The sequence below is a fragment of the Oryzias melastigma genome, linkage group LG2 (genome assembly GCF_002922805.2).
Source record: "Oryzias melastigma strain HK-1 linkage group LG2, ASM292280v2, whole genome shotgun sequence".
Lineage (NCBI taxonomy): Eukaryota > Metazoa > Chordata > Actinopteri > Beloniformes > Adrianichthyidae > Oryzias > Oryzias melastigma.
The window spans coordinates 8180663-8199698 of record NC_050513.1 but is presented as its reverse complement, the minus strand read 5'-3'; the positions used below and the strand labels follow the sequence as shown (position 1 = coordinate 8199698).

Below are 19036 nucleotides of genomic sequence, written 5' to 3'. Positions count from 1 at the left end.
GACACGCCTGTGTTCTACTTAACTTTGAGTGTTGTATCAATGTTCACTACAACCTTTCACTTGCAGCATAACCATAGAAAAAACTGTTGAACATTTTTGCTGTACAGATTCATCAAGCAATCTAGGACATGGATGTAAGTAGTAAGGTCACATTAAGTGGACTTTGCTTTGCTCAATCCTGACGAAAATGGTAGATTAGAGTGGGACTAAGCAAAGTAAGAGTTCAAATCCCTGACAGTCAAAGAAACAAACCCTAATAATACACAAATGGTATAAAACATTTCAGTTTGTCCATATTTGCAGAACTGTTGTAGCTTTTAAATCAGGCGACACACAATACCAAAAGATGTCCAGACAGTTTCACATTCCCAAATACACCTTAAAACATTATTGTTTTATCTAGAACTTTTCTTAGCTATTTAGAATTAACAAACGTTCCCTACTGGTTAAAAAGAGGCAAAAAATATTTAAAGGAATAAGGAAGTGTCTCAAAATTAGGTTTGTTTTAAAGCTCTGTTCTACACTTAGTGATGCACATTGGTTGATATTGGAAACTGTAAATCTTTAAGACAGCTTAACCACAAATACCAGGAAAATAGGTTGGATGTATTCTCTAAAATTCTTTTGAAAGCCTTTCTGGATTTGAAAACATTTTTCTACAGAGCGAGAACATCATAAATCTAATTTTTTATAAAAAAGAATCAATCAAAGTGTCTTGCAGAAGCAATAAAAACTAATCCTGCATCAAAGCTCCATGTAGTGCTCTCTCTGCTGGATGCTCACTTGTCTCAAATACTTGGCATCTCTTCTTGGAATTAAATCATCAGTGTGAGGTGACACTTTTTGAGCTGAGGAAATCCTCAGGATTGGATGTCAATGTTCATCTGAAGATTTGTTTGACTTCCTCAAAAAGTTAAGGACTCCCACTTGTTGGTGGGATTTGTAGTGTATTGGCGGCATTTTTGGGCCAGCTCTAATGGTGATCAGATCATGGAAGTTTCAAACGTGGAAACATTCAAAAAAATAATTCTATCACAGGTCGTATCAGACCTCGAGATGTGCCATACAATCTGTTTTTATTTTAACAGCTAAAAAACATGTAGAGTGGTAATTGGTGCTTTCTCTAATGCTGCATTCACACCGGATGCGATTTGTGCGTCAAATTTCCGTCTGCCACCATTTCTTTTGACACGTGTCAAATTTCCTCAGCTGTGGAGAAACTGCCAGTTCCCAAGTTTTTGTTGCCACGTCATGGAAGACATGGGTGATGTTGAGCGAGAACCTTGGGTTTATATGTTTTGAAGAGCTCTACCTAGACGACAGAAAGCATGTCGCCATGTCTGGATTCACCAGATCACTCAGAGTCTCTCCGGGAGTGGTGTACTTCACTCCTGCAGCGAGAGCTGTGTCTGGGTTATGGCTGTTTGTAGCATTACCTGTTTCTGTCTGTGGTCCAGTTTGAGCATTAACCCGAGAGCGTAAAAAAAAAAAAATGGAACTGAAAGACCTTTTTATTATTGTCTTGATGAAAATAAAACATCTGTCGGCCAGCCAATCGCTGGGGGGCCAGCATATCAAGATCTGCTACCCAGGGACCGGGAGCTGGAGCGGCGACCCTGCTAGCCCTGCCAGCCCCAGGGCAGCAGAGCTTGCTACACTGTCCACTGGGTGGCGAACTAGTGAAGCGGACGCAATCTGCCCATACTCAATGGGTTCTGTGAAAGGCTGGCGGTCTGTCCAGGGTGTATCCCGCCTTCACTCAACAATTGCCAGTACAGTCTCCCCAGTCCTCAGCGGGTTAAGAAAATGGTTTGAAGTTCAGGACAAAAATCCTCGCCCTGAGCGGCCATATTGAATTTATTTTTCATTTCATTTTTTTTACCTAGTCAACTAGAAAACTTGACTAGGCTGAGTCCCTGATTGGTTGACGTGACGCGTCAACCTCGCCATGCCACACCTGGCACCAAAATGACATCGGTAGACCTCAGATCGCGTCTCTACATTGACTCAACATTGAAACTCGATACACTGTAACGGTTGCCATTTTTTTAACACAATGTGATGTCATTGAAAAGGGGCAATAAGCAGGGCAAATTGCCGAACAGTTGTTGGATCACTGAGTTGTGTTAAGATATAGTCATCTGTCAATCAAAAAACAAAAGCCCTGTTTTCCCTCCCTCCCTCCATCCATCCATCCATTTTCTTATCCTACTTTCGGGGTTTCTAGAGCCTAAAATGGCTAATTTTGGGCACTTTTTTAAAATGTATTTATTCTGTGGTTCAGTATAAAAGAAATACATGAAAAGGATGATATATCAACACAGTACAATTATGGTCCATCACTGAAAAATGATTTCCATTTTAAAATCGAACTGACTCTAGTGGTAATTTGGTGATTTGCAGCTGGTTCTGCTTCCTTTTATTTCAAATTGAGCTTTAATTTGAGGCATTGCTTGTTGGGTCAACCCTTTCATAAACCACTTAATGCCTGTTGTCTCAAATATGTGACAAACAAAGTCAGCTATAAAATTACCTACGTGTAGCACTTACTTAAAAGCATATAAATTAGTTAATTTTTTTATTTCAGGTGCTAAGGGGATGAGAAACAGACGTTTGACTACACCCCCCTACCCCCACCCGGAATCAAAACGCAGCCACAGATTTCATATAAATGTTTTCCTGAACAGGGCAGATTTCAAATGTGATTTTTATTTTTTTAGGCTCAATTAACCACTTGATTCATAATATTTGAACAACATTATTATTAATAAAATCCTTCCCATGCAAGTGGCAAATGGACTGTATTCATAAAGGTTCTAGTTTGTCTCATTGACTCAAAGAACCTTTGCAACAGGAGCTGGATCTACCCATTTTTTCAATTTAAAACTGTAAATTGTTGGTAATTGCTGATTAAAAGTCCCTGGGCTGTAATAATTATGCAATAACTAAGCTTTCTTTCGTTTTATATTTATATATATTTTTTGTAAGTGTCTTTTGGCGACATAATCTGCAACAAGCAATTGACCCTTTATTAAACTTTTTTTTTAAAAGAATATGAAATGAAATAAATAAATGAGTATGACATTTTTAAGGAACACCACTCTGTGAAATAGCTAAACATACTAAGACACCAAGAAAATCACATCATATTTTGTAATTATTTATCCTTTTTATGCCTTTCAATGTCTCAATAAACTATCACAATTAAAGTCAGATGCTTCATACCTTCATTATTAGAAAGGGGACTATTTATGTAAAGTGATAATCTCCGTCTGCTTCCTGTTTATTCAGTGAATGCGCTTAAAAATCTAATTAAAAAATATAGTTGATACACAAAGGTGAAGCATCGTTATGAACACCCGAAAGGAATAAATCACTTTAGCAAATAATGCTTTAAAGCTGCGAGAAAAACAGAAAGAAAACATGCGACTGAAGAGCAAAAAAAGAGGAGGAAGTGCTGACTTAGTATAAAAGTTCTTTGGATTAAAGTAAAAGTAGCAAAAGAAGGATTTTTTTTTTCAAATTAATTTCCAAAATGTTGAAGATGTTTTCCACTAGTTTGAAGAAAAAGAAAAGGAAAGAAAAGCAGCGGTCCTAACTGATGAATGTTTCTGAAATCCGAATGGATCCGGCGTGCCATGCCGCCTTTTGTCCAGCATCCCACGCCGAGCGCAGAGCGTCACAGGTCTGGTCCTCAGGCGATAGCCCTCAGCTTGGCTGGAGATTGAGGTTAGACACGGGTCTGTGTTACACATCACCATGCAGAGGTCAGAGCCATCAAATCAATGCAGCCAGCTTTAGGGAGACGAGGGAGGGGGGGTAGCGGTAGCAGTGGAGCCCACTACCTGACACCCCGGGCCTCGTGGGTTTCAGAGATAACATTAAAAGATGCGGCAGCGGCGTGCGTGCCGTCGTCAGGCAACAGCACCCGCAGCACGCTCGCAGTTTCAAACCGTCAAGACGACACTCGGGTTATTTAAAGTAGGATGATTAATGTGTTGAGAAATGGCAAGCACCTGCCCCAGCCGCACCGCCTCCTGGGGTTGTGTGTGGGCGTGTGCGTGGGCAGGTGTAGCGTGAGCTCACATACGTACTCTCACATGTGCTTGTGATGCTACGTGCACTTTCCTTTCTTATAGCGTTTGGGTATTCTTGCATGTCTTTTGTGTACCCCCCTTTTTTTTTTTGACACACATGGAAGTCCGATGTGCACGTTTATGCAATGCGCTGACTGGGCTGGTGTGCTGGCAATTAGAAAAACCACCAGTGGCAAGGTGCACATTAATCATGTTCCTCTGCTGAAATAGAGAAATGGGGCGGAGATGGGGCTGGAAGAGGAGGAGGAGGAGGAAGAATAATGAGAGACTTTGTCTGAGGTATTCAGAGCAGCTTTGTAGCACTGTGTGCTTTGACGGGATGTTGGAAGCATTTATGAAGAAGCAAGGTCATAAAAGCGAGCCCAGGCCCACCGGACAGAGACTCAAAGGTGGATCTCTGCATGTGTCCCACAAGGACCACTTCACCATTTCATTGTCCCTAAAGGTGTTCAGGGGAAACTAGGTCTCTCAAACAGTATTTAGGTACCGTGTTTAATACATTATAGGCACATCAGAGTACAAGGCGCACCGTCAGCGAATGCTCTATTTTCATATTTATGTCATGTATACGTGGAAGGTGCAAAAAGCAAGACTAAAGAGTCACAGATAAACATGTCAGTCAGTCCAACTTTACTAACTGGATTCAAAGTAATTTTCACAGCAAGTCCTTGACTAGTTAAGTTCAACCTGGTTTAGAGTGCAATGGCCACAAAAAATGGACATAAAAACTAGTGTAGCTACGCATGAATGCAAGCGTTTTTAATACGGAAGCCAAAAGACGTGTGTTTACACAGACTTTTCATCAGAATTGGCTGCTTGAACGCACGTTGCCAAGGGCATCGTGTATGTACAGTTGCAAGAAAAAGTATGTGAACCCTTTTGGGATTTCTCGGATATGTTCTGATTTTCATCTAAGTCACATCACCAGATAAAGGCATTCTTCTGAAATGTAAGTTTTTACTAAGCAATAATCTAAATTCAAAACATTGGAAAACAAAGGTGAACCCTTAGATTTAATAACTGGTCGATCCTCCTTTGGCAACAATAAATTCGAGCAAACGTTTCCTGTAATTGGAGATCCGATCTACACAATAGTCACGAGGAATTTTGGACCATTCCTCTGACCAAAACTGTTTCAGTTCAGTGACATTCTTGGTATGTCAGGTGTCAATTGCTCTCTTGAGGTTATCTCAATCGGATCGAGGTTAGAACTTTGACTGGGCTACTCCAGAACTCGTATTTTCTTCTGATTATACGTTTATGCTTGGGATTGTTGCAAGACCGATAGGTCACCAATAGCTTCATGGCAAAATTGGGGTTTTGCTCTAGCCTGAGGGGCGGAGCTGGCAGCGCAGACTCTTCCTAGAAGGGGCTGTTCTCACTTTGTGACATCAGCTCGTGAGAACCCACTCATTTTTGTGAATAGGAGAGGGTGGATCTCAGAGTGCAGGTTTTTAGAGGAATGCTCAGAAATGAATGGATCAAAATACCGCTTTGGGGATGTTTATAGTGAGGATTGAACAGTATTATACAATTGAAAGCTCAAAAAGTTGATTTTACCTGAAATAGACCCTTCAGTGTGAAAACGCTGACTCCAGTATTGAGTGACAAAAAAGTCACTCCAATACTTCTCTATGTCAGCTGCTTTATCTTATGTACAGTAAAATCCAACCTTGTTTGCAACTTTAAAAAAAAACCTGACTTATCGACAGTACTGTTTTAACATCAGTTAACACAATCAGAATTAATACATATATGAGGCGCTTGGGATTATGAGACGCAACATTGTTATTTTAACAAAAGTGTAGTGACTGGATGGCTCAGGACTGGTACATAGGAAACCAGGATTTGTTGTGCTTAATCCAGTATGGGGCCTTGGGCAACACCCCTCATGCTACTGCTTAAATACAGTATATAGCCGTGGGGGGGTGTGAGTTTGGGTCACGCAGAGTCAGAGTCAGGGTTGTGTCAGGAGGGGCATCTAGTGTAAAACTCTCTGCCAATCCAATTTGCTGAAAGATAAACCACAAATGTGCTTTACAGTACGGGAAAAACAGTAGTTGGAATATAATCTTAGCCATGACATGACCAGGGACAGCTAAGTATGATGTACGTATGTCTTTGCATCTCTGCATTTTTATCAATTTGATTACAGATTCTTTTGGAAAAACAAAATCTCTAAACATACTCCGAGTGTTAAACATCTGTTTCATGACAATAGCCTCAAACTTCACAAAATGATTGGATTAAATAACTGTTTGGAAAATGGATTTATGCTGAAAGTTGGTAGATCTTGTCAGGCTTCAATAAAAAAAAAAAATGATTTAAAGTAAAAATATTAGTGCCGTACCGCTGCGGGCCAAACAAAGTTTTTTAAACACTCAAAAGAAAAGTCAACAGTCTTGTTTGAAATCTTAAATGCACATTTTTATCAGGAGTTCTTTCATTGATCAAAACAGTTTTAAACAGAGAACAGCACTTTGTGGATCCTCCTGACTGCAAAATTTAGAAAAGGTCAACTGGTTCTGAATCGATAGTTTAGCATTCATCTATTGTAAGTTCGTACCAAACTCCCACCTTCTTTTTCAGAATTTGACCAAACCAAGAAGGAACACATGTTGCAGTTCAACCCAAGTCCACTAAAAGAAGAAGTGCAGAATTTTCCATCAACTCTCATATTAAAATGTCAGATTTTTTTTACCTGTTATAATTATCTTTATCTATGTATATCGTAAACTGAATTTCATTGATTTGTCTTTGTAGTTGTAACGTATACAGTAAAATTGCTCTTTTTTAGAGAAAACGGAAATACATGAGTAGAACATATATTTGCACTCTGCTTTTGTCAGGGCAGAGGGTAAGTGAAGAAAAAAGGACCCAACCAGTACAGAAAAGCAGAATACAAAAAGGTACATATCATGTGGGAGAGGGGTGGGGCTTCTAACGTACATGTCCCAATAAGGTCTTTATTTTCATCGTTTATTATCCTTAAGTCAGTGATTCTCCGTCTGATGTTTCGCTGTTGGTGTCTAGAAGTTGACTCATTTCATCTGGACTCAACCATTTAACACCAGAGATGTATCCAACTCTTTAACCTTTCGTAGCCCTCTGGGTGCATACACATCGGTTGCGATGACTCGCATTAGAACGGCTACTTCATCGAAAAGTCTATGCAAGCACGCACAGACCTGAAATTCCGGCTTCAGCGGATTGTGGCTAGTCGTATTAATATGACACCAAGACGTACATTTATTGGAAAGACAGAACAGTGAAAACAAAACGTCTTGAGCAGGATTTGCACTGCCTTGACTTTGCGTTCTGAGCTCTTTTCTATGTAGTTTGCAGACAAGCGCTAGTAAATAGTAAAAACCAGCGGATAGACCAGCGTTCATGAAACCGCTTAGAGCATAGTGCAGCATCAGGAGTGTCCAAATCCAGGCCTCAAGGACCGGCCTCCTGCTGGTTTTCTAGAAACTCCGCCTTATTTGCTGCTTATTACCTGGATCAGGTATGTTTAGCCAGGTTAGTTGGAAAACATGTAGGACACTGGGCCTCGAGGCCAGGATTTAAAAACACGTGGTTTACTCAATCAATATGAATTAGTGGATCCTTTTCTTCTCTTCAGAACTCGCTGAAATTACGTTAACTGCGTAAAAATCTGAAGAGTTGCGGTAATTGGAAGAGGGTCCGGTGTTAACTCTCGTGCTATGCAAGGCACGTTGACGTTGGGAGTGTGGTCATCTGGAACCCACAAGACACCACAAGGTTAAAGTCTACCTTCTTTGAAACATTTCCCCACTCATCAGGCAAATGAAGCCATTTGGTGAAACGTTTGACACAAAGACTATAACTCCAGATGCCATGATTTAATAACACCACCTGGATGAATGAGAACCTTTATCGACGGTGGTTACTAATAAATAATGAAGCAAATCTAGACATCTGTCACACAAGAGCAAGTTACTCTACAACCACAATTATGTCCAAATTTTTGACTCATTTTGCTTTCCATATTTTATTGTGCCCTAATATTTTACCCAATGTGCAATCCAAGGATTTTACCAGAGATGGATCATAAACCATGTGACCTCTATTATAGGGACATACTCTACAACAACACAAGTTTAAGTCCTCCGTTGAATCTTTGGGTTCCATGAAGAACAATAGTTACTTAGGTGGATATTTTTAGATTTGATGAAGGACTTGTCCTTCATGAATATTGTTCCAGTATGTATAGGTCTTACTAACATTGACATAGATGCTTATTCAACATTTTCCTACAATGAAACACAGGAGTTGGAATGTTTCCTCCACCAGACAAAGGAATAAAACTTGTCCTGGAACACGGGGTCAAAAACGCAAGTATGAACCCGATAATTTAAGGTCTAATGTAAAGAAATCTGCAGGGAGTTGATTTTTTTTAATGACATCATTGCATCTTCCAGCAAGGTAATGACCCAAAACGAATGCTTAAAATGGTGCAAAGCCTTTTGAAGGGCATCAAAGCGGAAGTCCTACAGTGACCTGCCTGAATCTCAAATCTGTTGAGAGAACTCAAGGTTAATGTGGGTACTCAGATACCACAGTTCAAATGCATTTGAATGAACAGTCATGGAAGAGTGGTCTAAGATCTGTCAAGAGACGCGTACCAGATTAGTTAGGCATATAGACCACGGGCCATTCGAGTCTACCCACAGTTGTAGGTTAAAAAGGCATCACTGATGGCAACTTTAAGCTTAGTAGGCATTTCTTGTTTCTCCTTATGGATTGTAAGCCCTAAGCTTTTTTAGTGATGATCATTTCCAAGAAGAGTAATAAGTTTTGTTCATTTCTAGTAAAAGTATAATAATTTTGACTTTAATGTATTCATTAATGGTGCACCAGCCCAGTTTTCTCTTTTCTATTTCATATTATTATTATTACACTTCTAAGACAGTTTTCACTAAAAATTTTACCTATGCATCTCATTAATATTGATTCTCTCTTAAACATCCACCGGATAAATAACAGCTTTACTTGTTCTACAGCTAATTAGTAATCAATTTAACCTTCAATTTCAGCTACTTTCAGTCATTTTGCCCTCTCTTCATCCTCTTTAGTAACTAATTAGCCTTTAATTTTATCTTGTTCTACATTACTCAGCTGCTTTTGCTCTGGTTTAGCGATTTGCAGTGTTGTTTGAATAGGGTATTACATTTTGTACTGGTACTTTAACAATTAGCTTGCAGTCTGACTGTTAGAAATTACGAATTTAGACAGAGTGTAGTTTGTTTGGACATCCTACGGACGTCCTACGGGCACTTAGGCATCACCTGGGCGATTAGTACTCCCTAATGACTATTGCAACTTAAGGACACAGTACGTAATGAGTATGCATAATTTACATTATCCTTACGAATACTTCACAATACGCTTACCATATGCACAACAATTGTATGTTCCATTTTCAAGATGTACCTTAAGGTGTACAAACCTCAAGGAAACTGCACTCCCCTTAACATGTGGCCACATCTCTCTAGAACCATTCATGGGCCCAGACAACCCAAAAACCTGCAGCACACATACGGCCAACCCTCCGTACCCTCCATGTGTCTAAGGGTATATTCAGACTGGACACATGTCATTTGCTTAAAGTGAACCAGAGTTCATTTCCCCCAATAATCCAGAACACATTTTCAGTCTGAGTACAACCAAGGAAATCCAGGACCAGGAACCCCTTTCTGACCCATCTTTTGAGGTGGTCTCTGTTAGTTTCCAATCAGACTGAGGTCTGGTTCGCTCTGAGTTTCCTCAGTCTGAATAGACTCCATGCTTGGAGCAGAACAACTGGACCAAAATGCCCACTGGGTATTGCGGGATGTAAACAGAGTAGGAATGAAGCCGCGAACAAAAGTAAAGCAATGATGAGACATTGCAACTCATTTAATTGTGGTTGAACGATTGCAGGCTCATTAAAACAACGTTGCTTCTCACACTGTTTCTTGTAAATCTGTCATTAGCACTTGGCGTACTTTCTTAGCCGTCTCCCCCTCAGTAACCACCTTGCAGCATGCCTCCGCCATACCAAAGTAGCAGTAAGAAGCGTTGTACCTGATGTTGACACAGACGTTCAAAATTGGTCAGTGACAAATAATTTGAATAAGTGAACTATCCTGACAAAGATTGCAAAGCATAGGACTTCATTAATTGTTTCTCTCATTGCTTTGCCCCGCCTTTGTAATTCATGGCCAATGACTGAAGAGATCTTTAGTCACGTAGTCACGAGTTTAGGCATATCTACATATAGTACTTTTTTAACAGAGCTTCCACATAGTCTTTATTGTTATTATTTTTTTATAATTTGCAAGAAAACTTTAGCTTTTATACAGTTTAACTTTGTTTTAGCATCTTTGAAAACATTTAGTTAATTTATGTTTTTTATGCTTTGTTTTGCTCATTCTTTTAATTTAGCAATTTAATAAGCTAATTTAGACACTTCCTTGTATTTTAATCCTAATTGAGTGACTTATTTTTAGTATCTCCAGTTACTTTAGCCAACACTTCAAAATTTCACTAATATGTAACTGCATTTATTAGCTAATGAGCACTAGAAAAAGTAGAAAGAAGTAAAACATCTATCATAAATGATGAACCAAATTCATTTGACTGTTTTTATTTACAACTTCGTTAAGAATTAGGAAAAGAGTCATGAGATTTTACTGTCTCCTTTTGAATTGTGTATTTATCCATAATATAGAAGCAAAATATTTAGTTGCAGACGATAACATTTGAACAAAAATCAGATTTTAACTTGTTTTTTCTTAAGTTGTGTTATAGCTGACAATAAACACCAAACACCAAACGTAGGTTAAAATGTTTATAACAAATGTATAAAAGATAGGATAGAGAGGATCAAAGATCCTCTATGTCGAACAACGTTGAATCCGGTATCATCACCTTTCACGCTCCACTTATTTAGAGGAAGTGGATGCAGCCCGGCTCATAAATATCATGGTCTCCAAAGATGAGATCTGCTGCATCCGACAGAGATATTCAGTTGGAACAGCAGCATAAATATTGAAAGGCGTGAGCAGCACTCACACTGAAGGAAAGTACTGGTGCAGAGCTAAATTACTCATGACAGATTTGCCGTTCGTCCAAGAGCTGGCGCGCTAAAACCCACTTTCCAAAGGGGTGTGAGATGTGACAGAAGGGGTTCTTTGGAGCAGATCCACTCCCCAGAACCCTTATGCCCGAGAGTCTGTCTTTATCTGGAAGTCATCGAGCTCCTCTATGGATAGGAACACCTGGCTGTTGGCTGTGGACCGTCTAAACTCATCTAATGTGTCTTCATTCTCTTTTTTTTACAGATGTATGATTGCCGATGAGGTAAACACACACTACACTCACTCCTGAAATCTATTTCCTCCACCAAAAAAAAAACATGAACCTGAGACTTCTCTGCATGCCTTCCAAATGAATTTGTCAGCTCTCCGCTGCACTCCCTTGTGCCTAATCGCTTCTGACACTAGAATCATTCTGAGACCTTATTACTTTGGAGCCTCACATCAGCTCGGCCGTCATGTGCAATTTGCCGCAGAGTCGGCGCGCAGTTGACTTGTTTTTCTCCCCTTTTGCCGTGTGCTGATATTGCCGGGTCCAGATGGGTCTCGGGAAGACGGTGCAGGCCATCGCGGTGGCATATGCCTACAGGCAGGAGTGGCCTCTGCTGGTGGTGGTGCCATCCTCCCTCAAGTACCCCTGGATCGAGGAGCTGGAGAGGTGGATCCCGGAGCTGCAGCCCGGAGACATCAATTTGGTGGAGAACAAGAGCCACACCGTGTAGGTCATCCCACCCAGATCTGCACCCACAACAGGAACAGCTTTCTTTATTTTCAGAGATCCTTCACATTTCAAACTGTTTGAGCTCCATCTTTACAAAAAACATATTTGCTCATATAGTTTAAACACTTTAAAGGCTCAACAAATTTAACTTTGCTTTTAAAACTTTCAAATTGACAAACAATTTTGGTAATATGGTTACTTGATAAAAAACAGTATTGGTCAGTAATTTACATGAACATAAAATAAGCTTTTTTAGAAGTTTTATTTACCCATTAAAGATGGTTAGATGCATACAAAGATTTTGATTAACACATGAGTTTCCCACATAAATAAATGCTTTAAATCTGCGTTAAAAATTAAAATATCTTGGATAATAAAACACAAATAGATAATGCCTTAATTTAAAAATATAATGACAATGAGCTAATGGACATTCTTTTGCAATTAATGTTCTTATATCAAAATTCACTGTAACGTTTAGAAGTTTGAATTGATTTTTCATACTACATTCTGACATATTTTCTTTAAATTGTAGGTTTATCGTCTTTCTCTTTTTATTTTTTAGCTAACAAAAAGAAGCTGGGAACATCTAATGCTCTCTTATGACAACTTTACTTTCATTCTTTTTTTTTTTTTTTGTTATTTTATTTCTTTCAAAAAATTGCCAAACAGACAGACTTTTACGACACAGTATTAGGGGTATTTTCCAACAAAAAATATGACTTTAAATCTTTTACATTTATGAGAAAAATGTTTTAACTGTTAAATTATGAGAATAAAGTTGTATATATATGACTTTAAAAGTCATAAGCTAAAGTTATTACTTTGTTCTCGTAAATTTACGAGAAAAAAACTTGTATTATTGTTTTTTTTTTTTTTGTTTTTGTTTTTTGTGGCCCTAATACTCCATCATACATTTTATCTTAAAATGTAAAACTAAGGTCATTTAAAAAAAATAACTTGTAACTTTATGTCAAATTACAGATATCTAACCTGTAAGTCTAGGTATGTATTTCCATGTCTTGTCTTTGTTTTTTAGAGTTCTGACATTGCTGCGTTGCATCTGCCAATCAGGAAATCAGCTTTGGGCACGTGACGTTTTCAGCGGCTTTCACTGCCGCGGCGGAGCTCCCTCGCTCAATATGTCTGCGGACAGAAAACTGCTGCGCCATGCGGAAGCTGCCGGCTCGGGCTTCCTTGAGACATTAAAGAAAAAGGCCTCCTAATTTAATTTTAGCCCCCTTGGGTTAATACGACATTGTGAGCCTTCAAGCTAAGACACAGAGACACAGAAACACCATGAAAGTGACTGTCTTACAGACACAACCCCTGTACTGGAAAAATCTTTTAATAGTATTCATAAAAATCCAAAAATGAAGACATGATTATTAATGTTTTTGTAGAACTTTTCACAAAAAATAAACCTTATTTATTAGCATCATTTGTGTCTTCCATACATTCAAATTGAGATATCCACAGACACTGTTTCTTATGGCAAAAATCCTAAATACATTAGCTGGTAGCTCCTCCCACATGCGCCCGCTGGATCAAGCTCGGTAACACATTTTTTGACCGACGACCACCAGTAAAGTCGTGCAAACCGCATTCAAGAGTATGGTCCAATATTCCAAAATGCCACCACGTGGTTACATAAATGTAGGTTTTTTTCAGTGAATTTGGTTTTAAGAAAAAGTTAAACATTTTCAGAGACCAGACGATTTATGTCTGGAAGTTGACATCGGTCAGTGGTCACCCGGGCACATTTTGAGGTCTTGCAGTGACAGTCCAGGAACAGGCGATGATGACGCCCATATCAAGTGTGGCCAGTCGGGGTAGATAAAAAAAACATGACTGCGGCTATCTACATTCATGACCATGCCAATGGTTTTCAAAAAAATCTTAAAAGATTTTGCCAATACCTCCTCATCGCGCAGTTGTAGCCTAATTTCTTGCTACACAATAGGGCTGGCACGATTAGTCGACTCATCGACGACTAATCGACTATCAAAATAGTTGACAGCTAATTTAATAGTCGATTAGTCGTTACATATTATATGGAGTCAGAGTGTAGTAAAGTTGAAAGTTGTAATTGTATTATGCTAGCTTTTTGGACTATTTTGGCATTTATTAAGATTTTTTTAGGCTATTTAGGAGTTTAGCTAATATTTCAGCTACATGGTAGCTATTTTGGCTAATTTAGGATTTTTGTTGTTGTTTTTTTTTCATACTATTTAAGAGTTTAGCTAATATTTCAACTACCTGCTAGCTATTTTAGCTAATTTAGGCTTTTTTATACTATGTAGGAGTTTAGCTAATAGTTCAGCTACCTGCTAGCTATTTTAGCTAATTTAGTTTTTTTTTTGTTTTTTAGACTGTTTTGGAGTTTAGCTAATATCTCAGATGCATGCTAGCTATGCTTGGCTAACTTAGGCTTTTTCAGTTCTTTGGGCTAATTTTGCATTAAACTGATATTTTAGCTGGTTATCAGCTTCAGTGTTTTCAGCTATTAACTTCAGCGTTTTCAGCTATCAATTTCAACATTTTCAGCAATCAGCACTAGCATCTTCAGCGGCCGAATTCAGCTTACAACATTCACACTAGCACCATCGCCGCTAATGCTATGTGCTTTGTGCATGACCTGATTAGTCGACTAATCGGAAAAAAATGATCGTTGATTAGTCGACTTTTAAAATAATTGTTTGTGACAGCACAACTACACCACAACCCAAAATGTTTTCATTGATCATTGATATAATTAGGGCCAAACTGAAGTACTCTCAGACTCCCTCTTCATAGGTGCACACACGTTCCAAACGTCTCAACCGTTGCATAAGCGAAAGGTTGTCCCTGTCCCATCAAGCTCAAGTGGGAAGTTTTCCCTGATTAACGAGCCGCCGCCGCCTGGCAGTGTGTGATAGGCTCCGCTCCTGTTTGTGCAGGCAGCAATAATTTGCCCTAAAGAGATGTAATGAAAATGTGAAAGTGCTCGGTACGGCGCGGAGGAAGGTGGGGGGGGTCGACACATTAATCTGAAAGCGCCCCCTCTGTGTCAGCAGCCAGCAGGGACGGACGTTTGACGGGACTGACAGACGAATCATGTCAAAGCGACGTGTGAGATATTGAACAAGAAAGGACATTTTTCAGGATAAAGAACGTCCTTGAGAGATGCGTCTCATTTCCGCTCTTGTTTATGTCATTTGGGATTGCAGTGCATTTTTGGAGTAAAACAGCCATTATCTCAACTTTTCTTTAGTTGGGCTCTTTTTTTTTTTTTTTTTTTAAACTTCTATATTTGTGACTTGAAGAAAGAAGGGGGGGGGCTCCCCACCTCACATCACAGAGGAGGTGCAAAGAGGTTGTGAACGCCTTGGGGGGAAACGTGTCCTTGAACTGGATGTGTTAATGACTGAACGCCGAGGCAAGAAAAAAAATTATGCAGCTCTCCGTCTCAGTATTTTTGTCTTGCTTGTGCTTTTCTGGAACATGAATGACACCTTATTTCAGCATTTCTCCTCAGAAATCTGTGTGTGTGTGTATGAGTGTGAAGGAATTAAAGCCTGAGAGATGCTGAGAAGTGTTTTGATTTCTCCCAGATCCTGAAAGTCGCCGGTGTGTTTGTTTGTTTATCTGTAACCTGCGTGTTTGTGTTACGGCGGCACACAGCCGCGCTGAAAAACAGAGAAATTGGGATGCAGCCAAGGAATTCTTTTGAAGGTGTGAGGAAGAAATGAGCGTGAAAACTTGTTTTTTATTTATTTATTTATTTATTTTTTTTTAAATTGCTCGCTCGCTTTGCCGTCAGACCTCAGCGAGAGGTCAAACAAACACTGATTGGATGGCGTTTTTCGCATTCTGTCAGTAATTTGCATAACTAACCTTAAATTCTACGTTACTTATTAATTAATTAAAAGAAGTCTGAACTTTTTTTAATTAAGTTAAACCGTTATTTGAGGAACTTTGTACATAGTTAAAACTTTAGTCACATGAACCCAAACGGGGGTTTGTCCGGGATAGTGGAGATTTGAAGAGGTCACCTTTAAGGGACGTCAATAAAACGGAAAGTACCATTGTCGTGCATGTAGTAAGTCAACGCGTTCTCTCTCCCAACTTGTCATATATGGACGTATGGTTCGGGCCCCCTCCGGATCACTTTTTGACGTTTTGGTCGTCCCCAACTCGTCGTTTTTTGACCTGCTCGTTGTTGCCATTATATTAGAGCGTCCCCAAATGCCGGGCCACAAAGTTTTACCTTTCCGAGGGCTGCTTGAGCTACAGATCAGGGGTTCCCAATCCTTGGGAGAAAGACCTGTACCCTAAACCAGTACTGATACCCTTACCCGGTACTGGTTCCACGTCCTGACAGTTGGGAACCCGTGACTTAATGGGAATAGCCAAAATGTCAAAAAGTGGGGCGGAGGGGATCCCATATGTCCATATATAACGAGTTGAAAGTGAGAAGGTGTAGGGTCAGTGTATCATAATTCTGACGTATGGGTGACGCTGTCATATGGGGCGGCCGACTCCTGATTGGAGGATTGTGGCTTTGATTCCCGCCTTACCATGTGTCAAAGTGTCCTGGGGCAAGACACTGAACCCCAAATTGTTTCTCTTGGAAGGTTGGCGCCAGTGTCCGGCAGCGGAGCCAACATCAGTGTGTAAATGTGTGTGCGAATGGGTGAATGGGTCAGTGACTGTGAACCGCTTTGGGCCTTCAAAGGAGGGTAGAAACTAAAGCGCTATACAGGTATACACCATTTACCATTTACCATATGGTGCCCTTAAGTTACACTCTAGTCAGTGGTGTGGTGTGCACACTGTCCACTTCCCAACCCTACACACAAGCCATATGCAAGGGGTGTGTACTTGATACGGAGGTACCCGTAGGATGCCCAAACTGTTAAACTTAGCACTTGAACAGCAACAACGGGCCCCTTGCGAGGTGCAAAGGGTTTGGTGGGGTTTAAAAAAAAAAAAAGAAAATCAGTATGACACACCTGCGGATCACCTACTTCCCACCCTTATTTTTTTAATGAGCAGGCATCGGCAGAATCTTCATGATTTCATGCCACCACTTGATTGTTTTGAAACTCGTTGGTATCGTCATGAATGTAGACAGTGTCAGTCAGATGGCTGTCAGGTGTGCACAATGGCCTGCCTTTTTATGTACCCCCCGGTTACCAGGTTTGACATGAAGGGCCACCGTCCAGAGGCATTAGGCCTGTTTGAGATAATGCACAGATCGCCTGGATTGTGGTGCATGCTGGGTAGTTCAGACTCAGACGTCACTTGTCTATCATCATGAAAATATCGCGACAAAGAGGCGCCTACTTAAGCGGGTGCAGCTGGAAATCTGGTGCTGCGCTGAATTCAAGCAGCCTAATGACCACAATACAAGGCATTGTGGGAAATGGTGTCCTGACAGTTCTTGTACTGCGATGTGATTCTGATCAGAAACGACTGGCGCTAAATGAAGGAAATCTGCACATTTTGGAACTCTTTCTGGAAATACTGAATCACTGATGAGTAAATGAACAAGATTTCAAATAATCAGTGGTTTTATGTGTTATTGTTGCGTTTAAAAGTTATCTTTAATTTTAATTTTATTTATGTATCTGGGACAGTGGACATTAAATTAACCCAGCAGCGATTTTTCATCTGTTGTCTGGGGAAAATTATTATAAAAACATAATAATACTAAGGTGGAGAGGCTTATTAAAATTCAATGGAATGTTAAGGACAACCCCGACTTACTGTTTTCATTCAGTCCCGCTGTCAGCCTTCATCTCGGGTCCCTTTCCCCGCTACCCGGCTGCTCTCGCCGACAGTCCAGGCGAGGCGCAAGTCATCTCAAACAAACCTATTTACACATCGTCCAATCATAGCTACTGCTGGCCAACGATCTGCCCTGACTACCCAGCTGTCACCCGATTTCATAATGGTGTCATCCGTGCCTGTTGATGAACTACAACCTCGAAATGTGTCTGTGCGGCTACTTACCAATGTCAGCTTTTTGAGAAAAAACATCCGATTGCAGGGAAATATCGTTATTTTTCCTTAAAACCGTGCGTTGTTTACAAATGTAACTGCTGCCTCCCGATTACAAATGCAGCCACCTGCCGAATTTGCTGAAAAACTTGCATTTAGTTCACCACGCTGTGACATTGTGCGATATGGTCTTAGCAACAGAGATGTTGCCGACAACACCTAAATGACACCTTCCTTAACTCTTGAACCGCTCATACGATCAACGTGAATCAGCTGATTCTGACCGGGGTAAAAATGACTTTTCATGTCAACTTTGCACCGATATGCAAATGAATCAGTTGATTGCATGAACACTTTCACTATTTCATTGCTTTTCTTCAGAATCCACTGAAATTACATTGATGGGTCTACAACTCTGATATTTTCTGTACAGATTTGCCCATTTGTCTCTCATAGAAAGTATCTACTCCTAAGGTCAGTCGGACTAAGGCATTACAGATATAGTGCGATAAAAGGAACATTTTCATGGCATTTATTGGTTCAAAACATTAAAATTAATTATAAAACTTGCTCCTTGTGTGACCTAAGAGGAAGACGGACCAAATTTAATGTGCTGTGTTTTTATAAGATTTTTTGTTTTGTTTTTTCAGGGGTATTGGCAGCACTAAGGTGACAGTTCTGGGTTATGGACTGCTCACTACAGACGCACGCCCCCTAGTGGAGGCTCTCACCAGACAACGCTTCTCCGTGGTGGTGGTGGACGAGTCGCACTACCTCAAATCCCGAAACGCAGCTCGAACTAAAATCCTGGTTCCTCTGATTCAGAGTGCAAAACGAGCCATCCTGTTGACCGGAACTCCAGCACTGGGCCGACCCGAAGAGGTATTACATCTCTTATTAGGAAAAAGTCCAAATCAAACACAGTGTTTTACCTTCCCATCTGACTTAACAATGTTTATCTTTTGCTTTTTGGTGTATTTTTTACTTACAAATATGAATATTAGGCATATTTATTATTGTTGCAGCTTGAAAATACGATGCAGAAGCGCCAAAATAACTCTGTGCTCTTTTCAATTCTTTCATAGTTAATGGGTTGGTCTAAAAAATGGTCAGTCAGATGAAAAAGTGTC

General features: G+C 40.0%; 1 protein-coding gene across 2 annotated transcripts in view; it reads left to right on the top strand.

Annotated features, from left to right (window-relative positions):
• Window positions 1-19036, top strand: part of zranb3 (zinc finger, RAN-binding domain containing 3) — a 162254-nt gene that overhangs the window by 18454 nt on the left and 124764 nt on the right. For both annotated transcript variants that reach the window (XM_024294520.2, XM_024294518.2), the window contains exons 3-5: window positions 11447-11465; window positions 11740-11918; window positions 18557-18788. In XM_024294520.2, the coding sequence (XP_024150288.1) occupies window positions 11447-11465; window positions 11740-11918; window positions 18557-18788 (430 nt within the window). The remainder of the gene's footprint in view (window positions 1-11446; window positions 11466-11739; window positions 11919-18556; window positions 18789-19036) is intronic.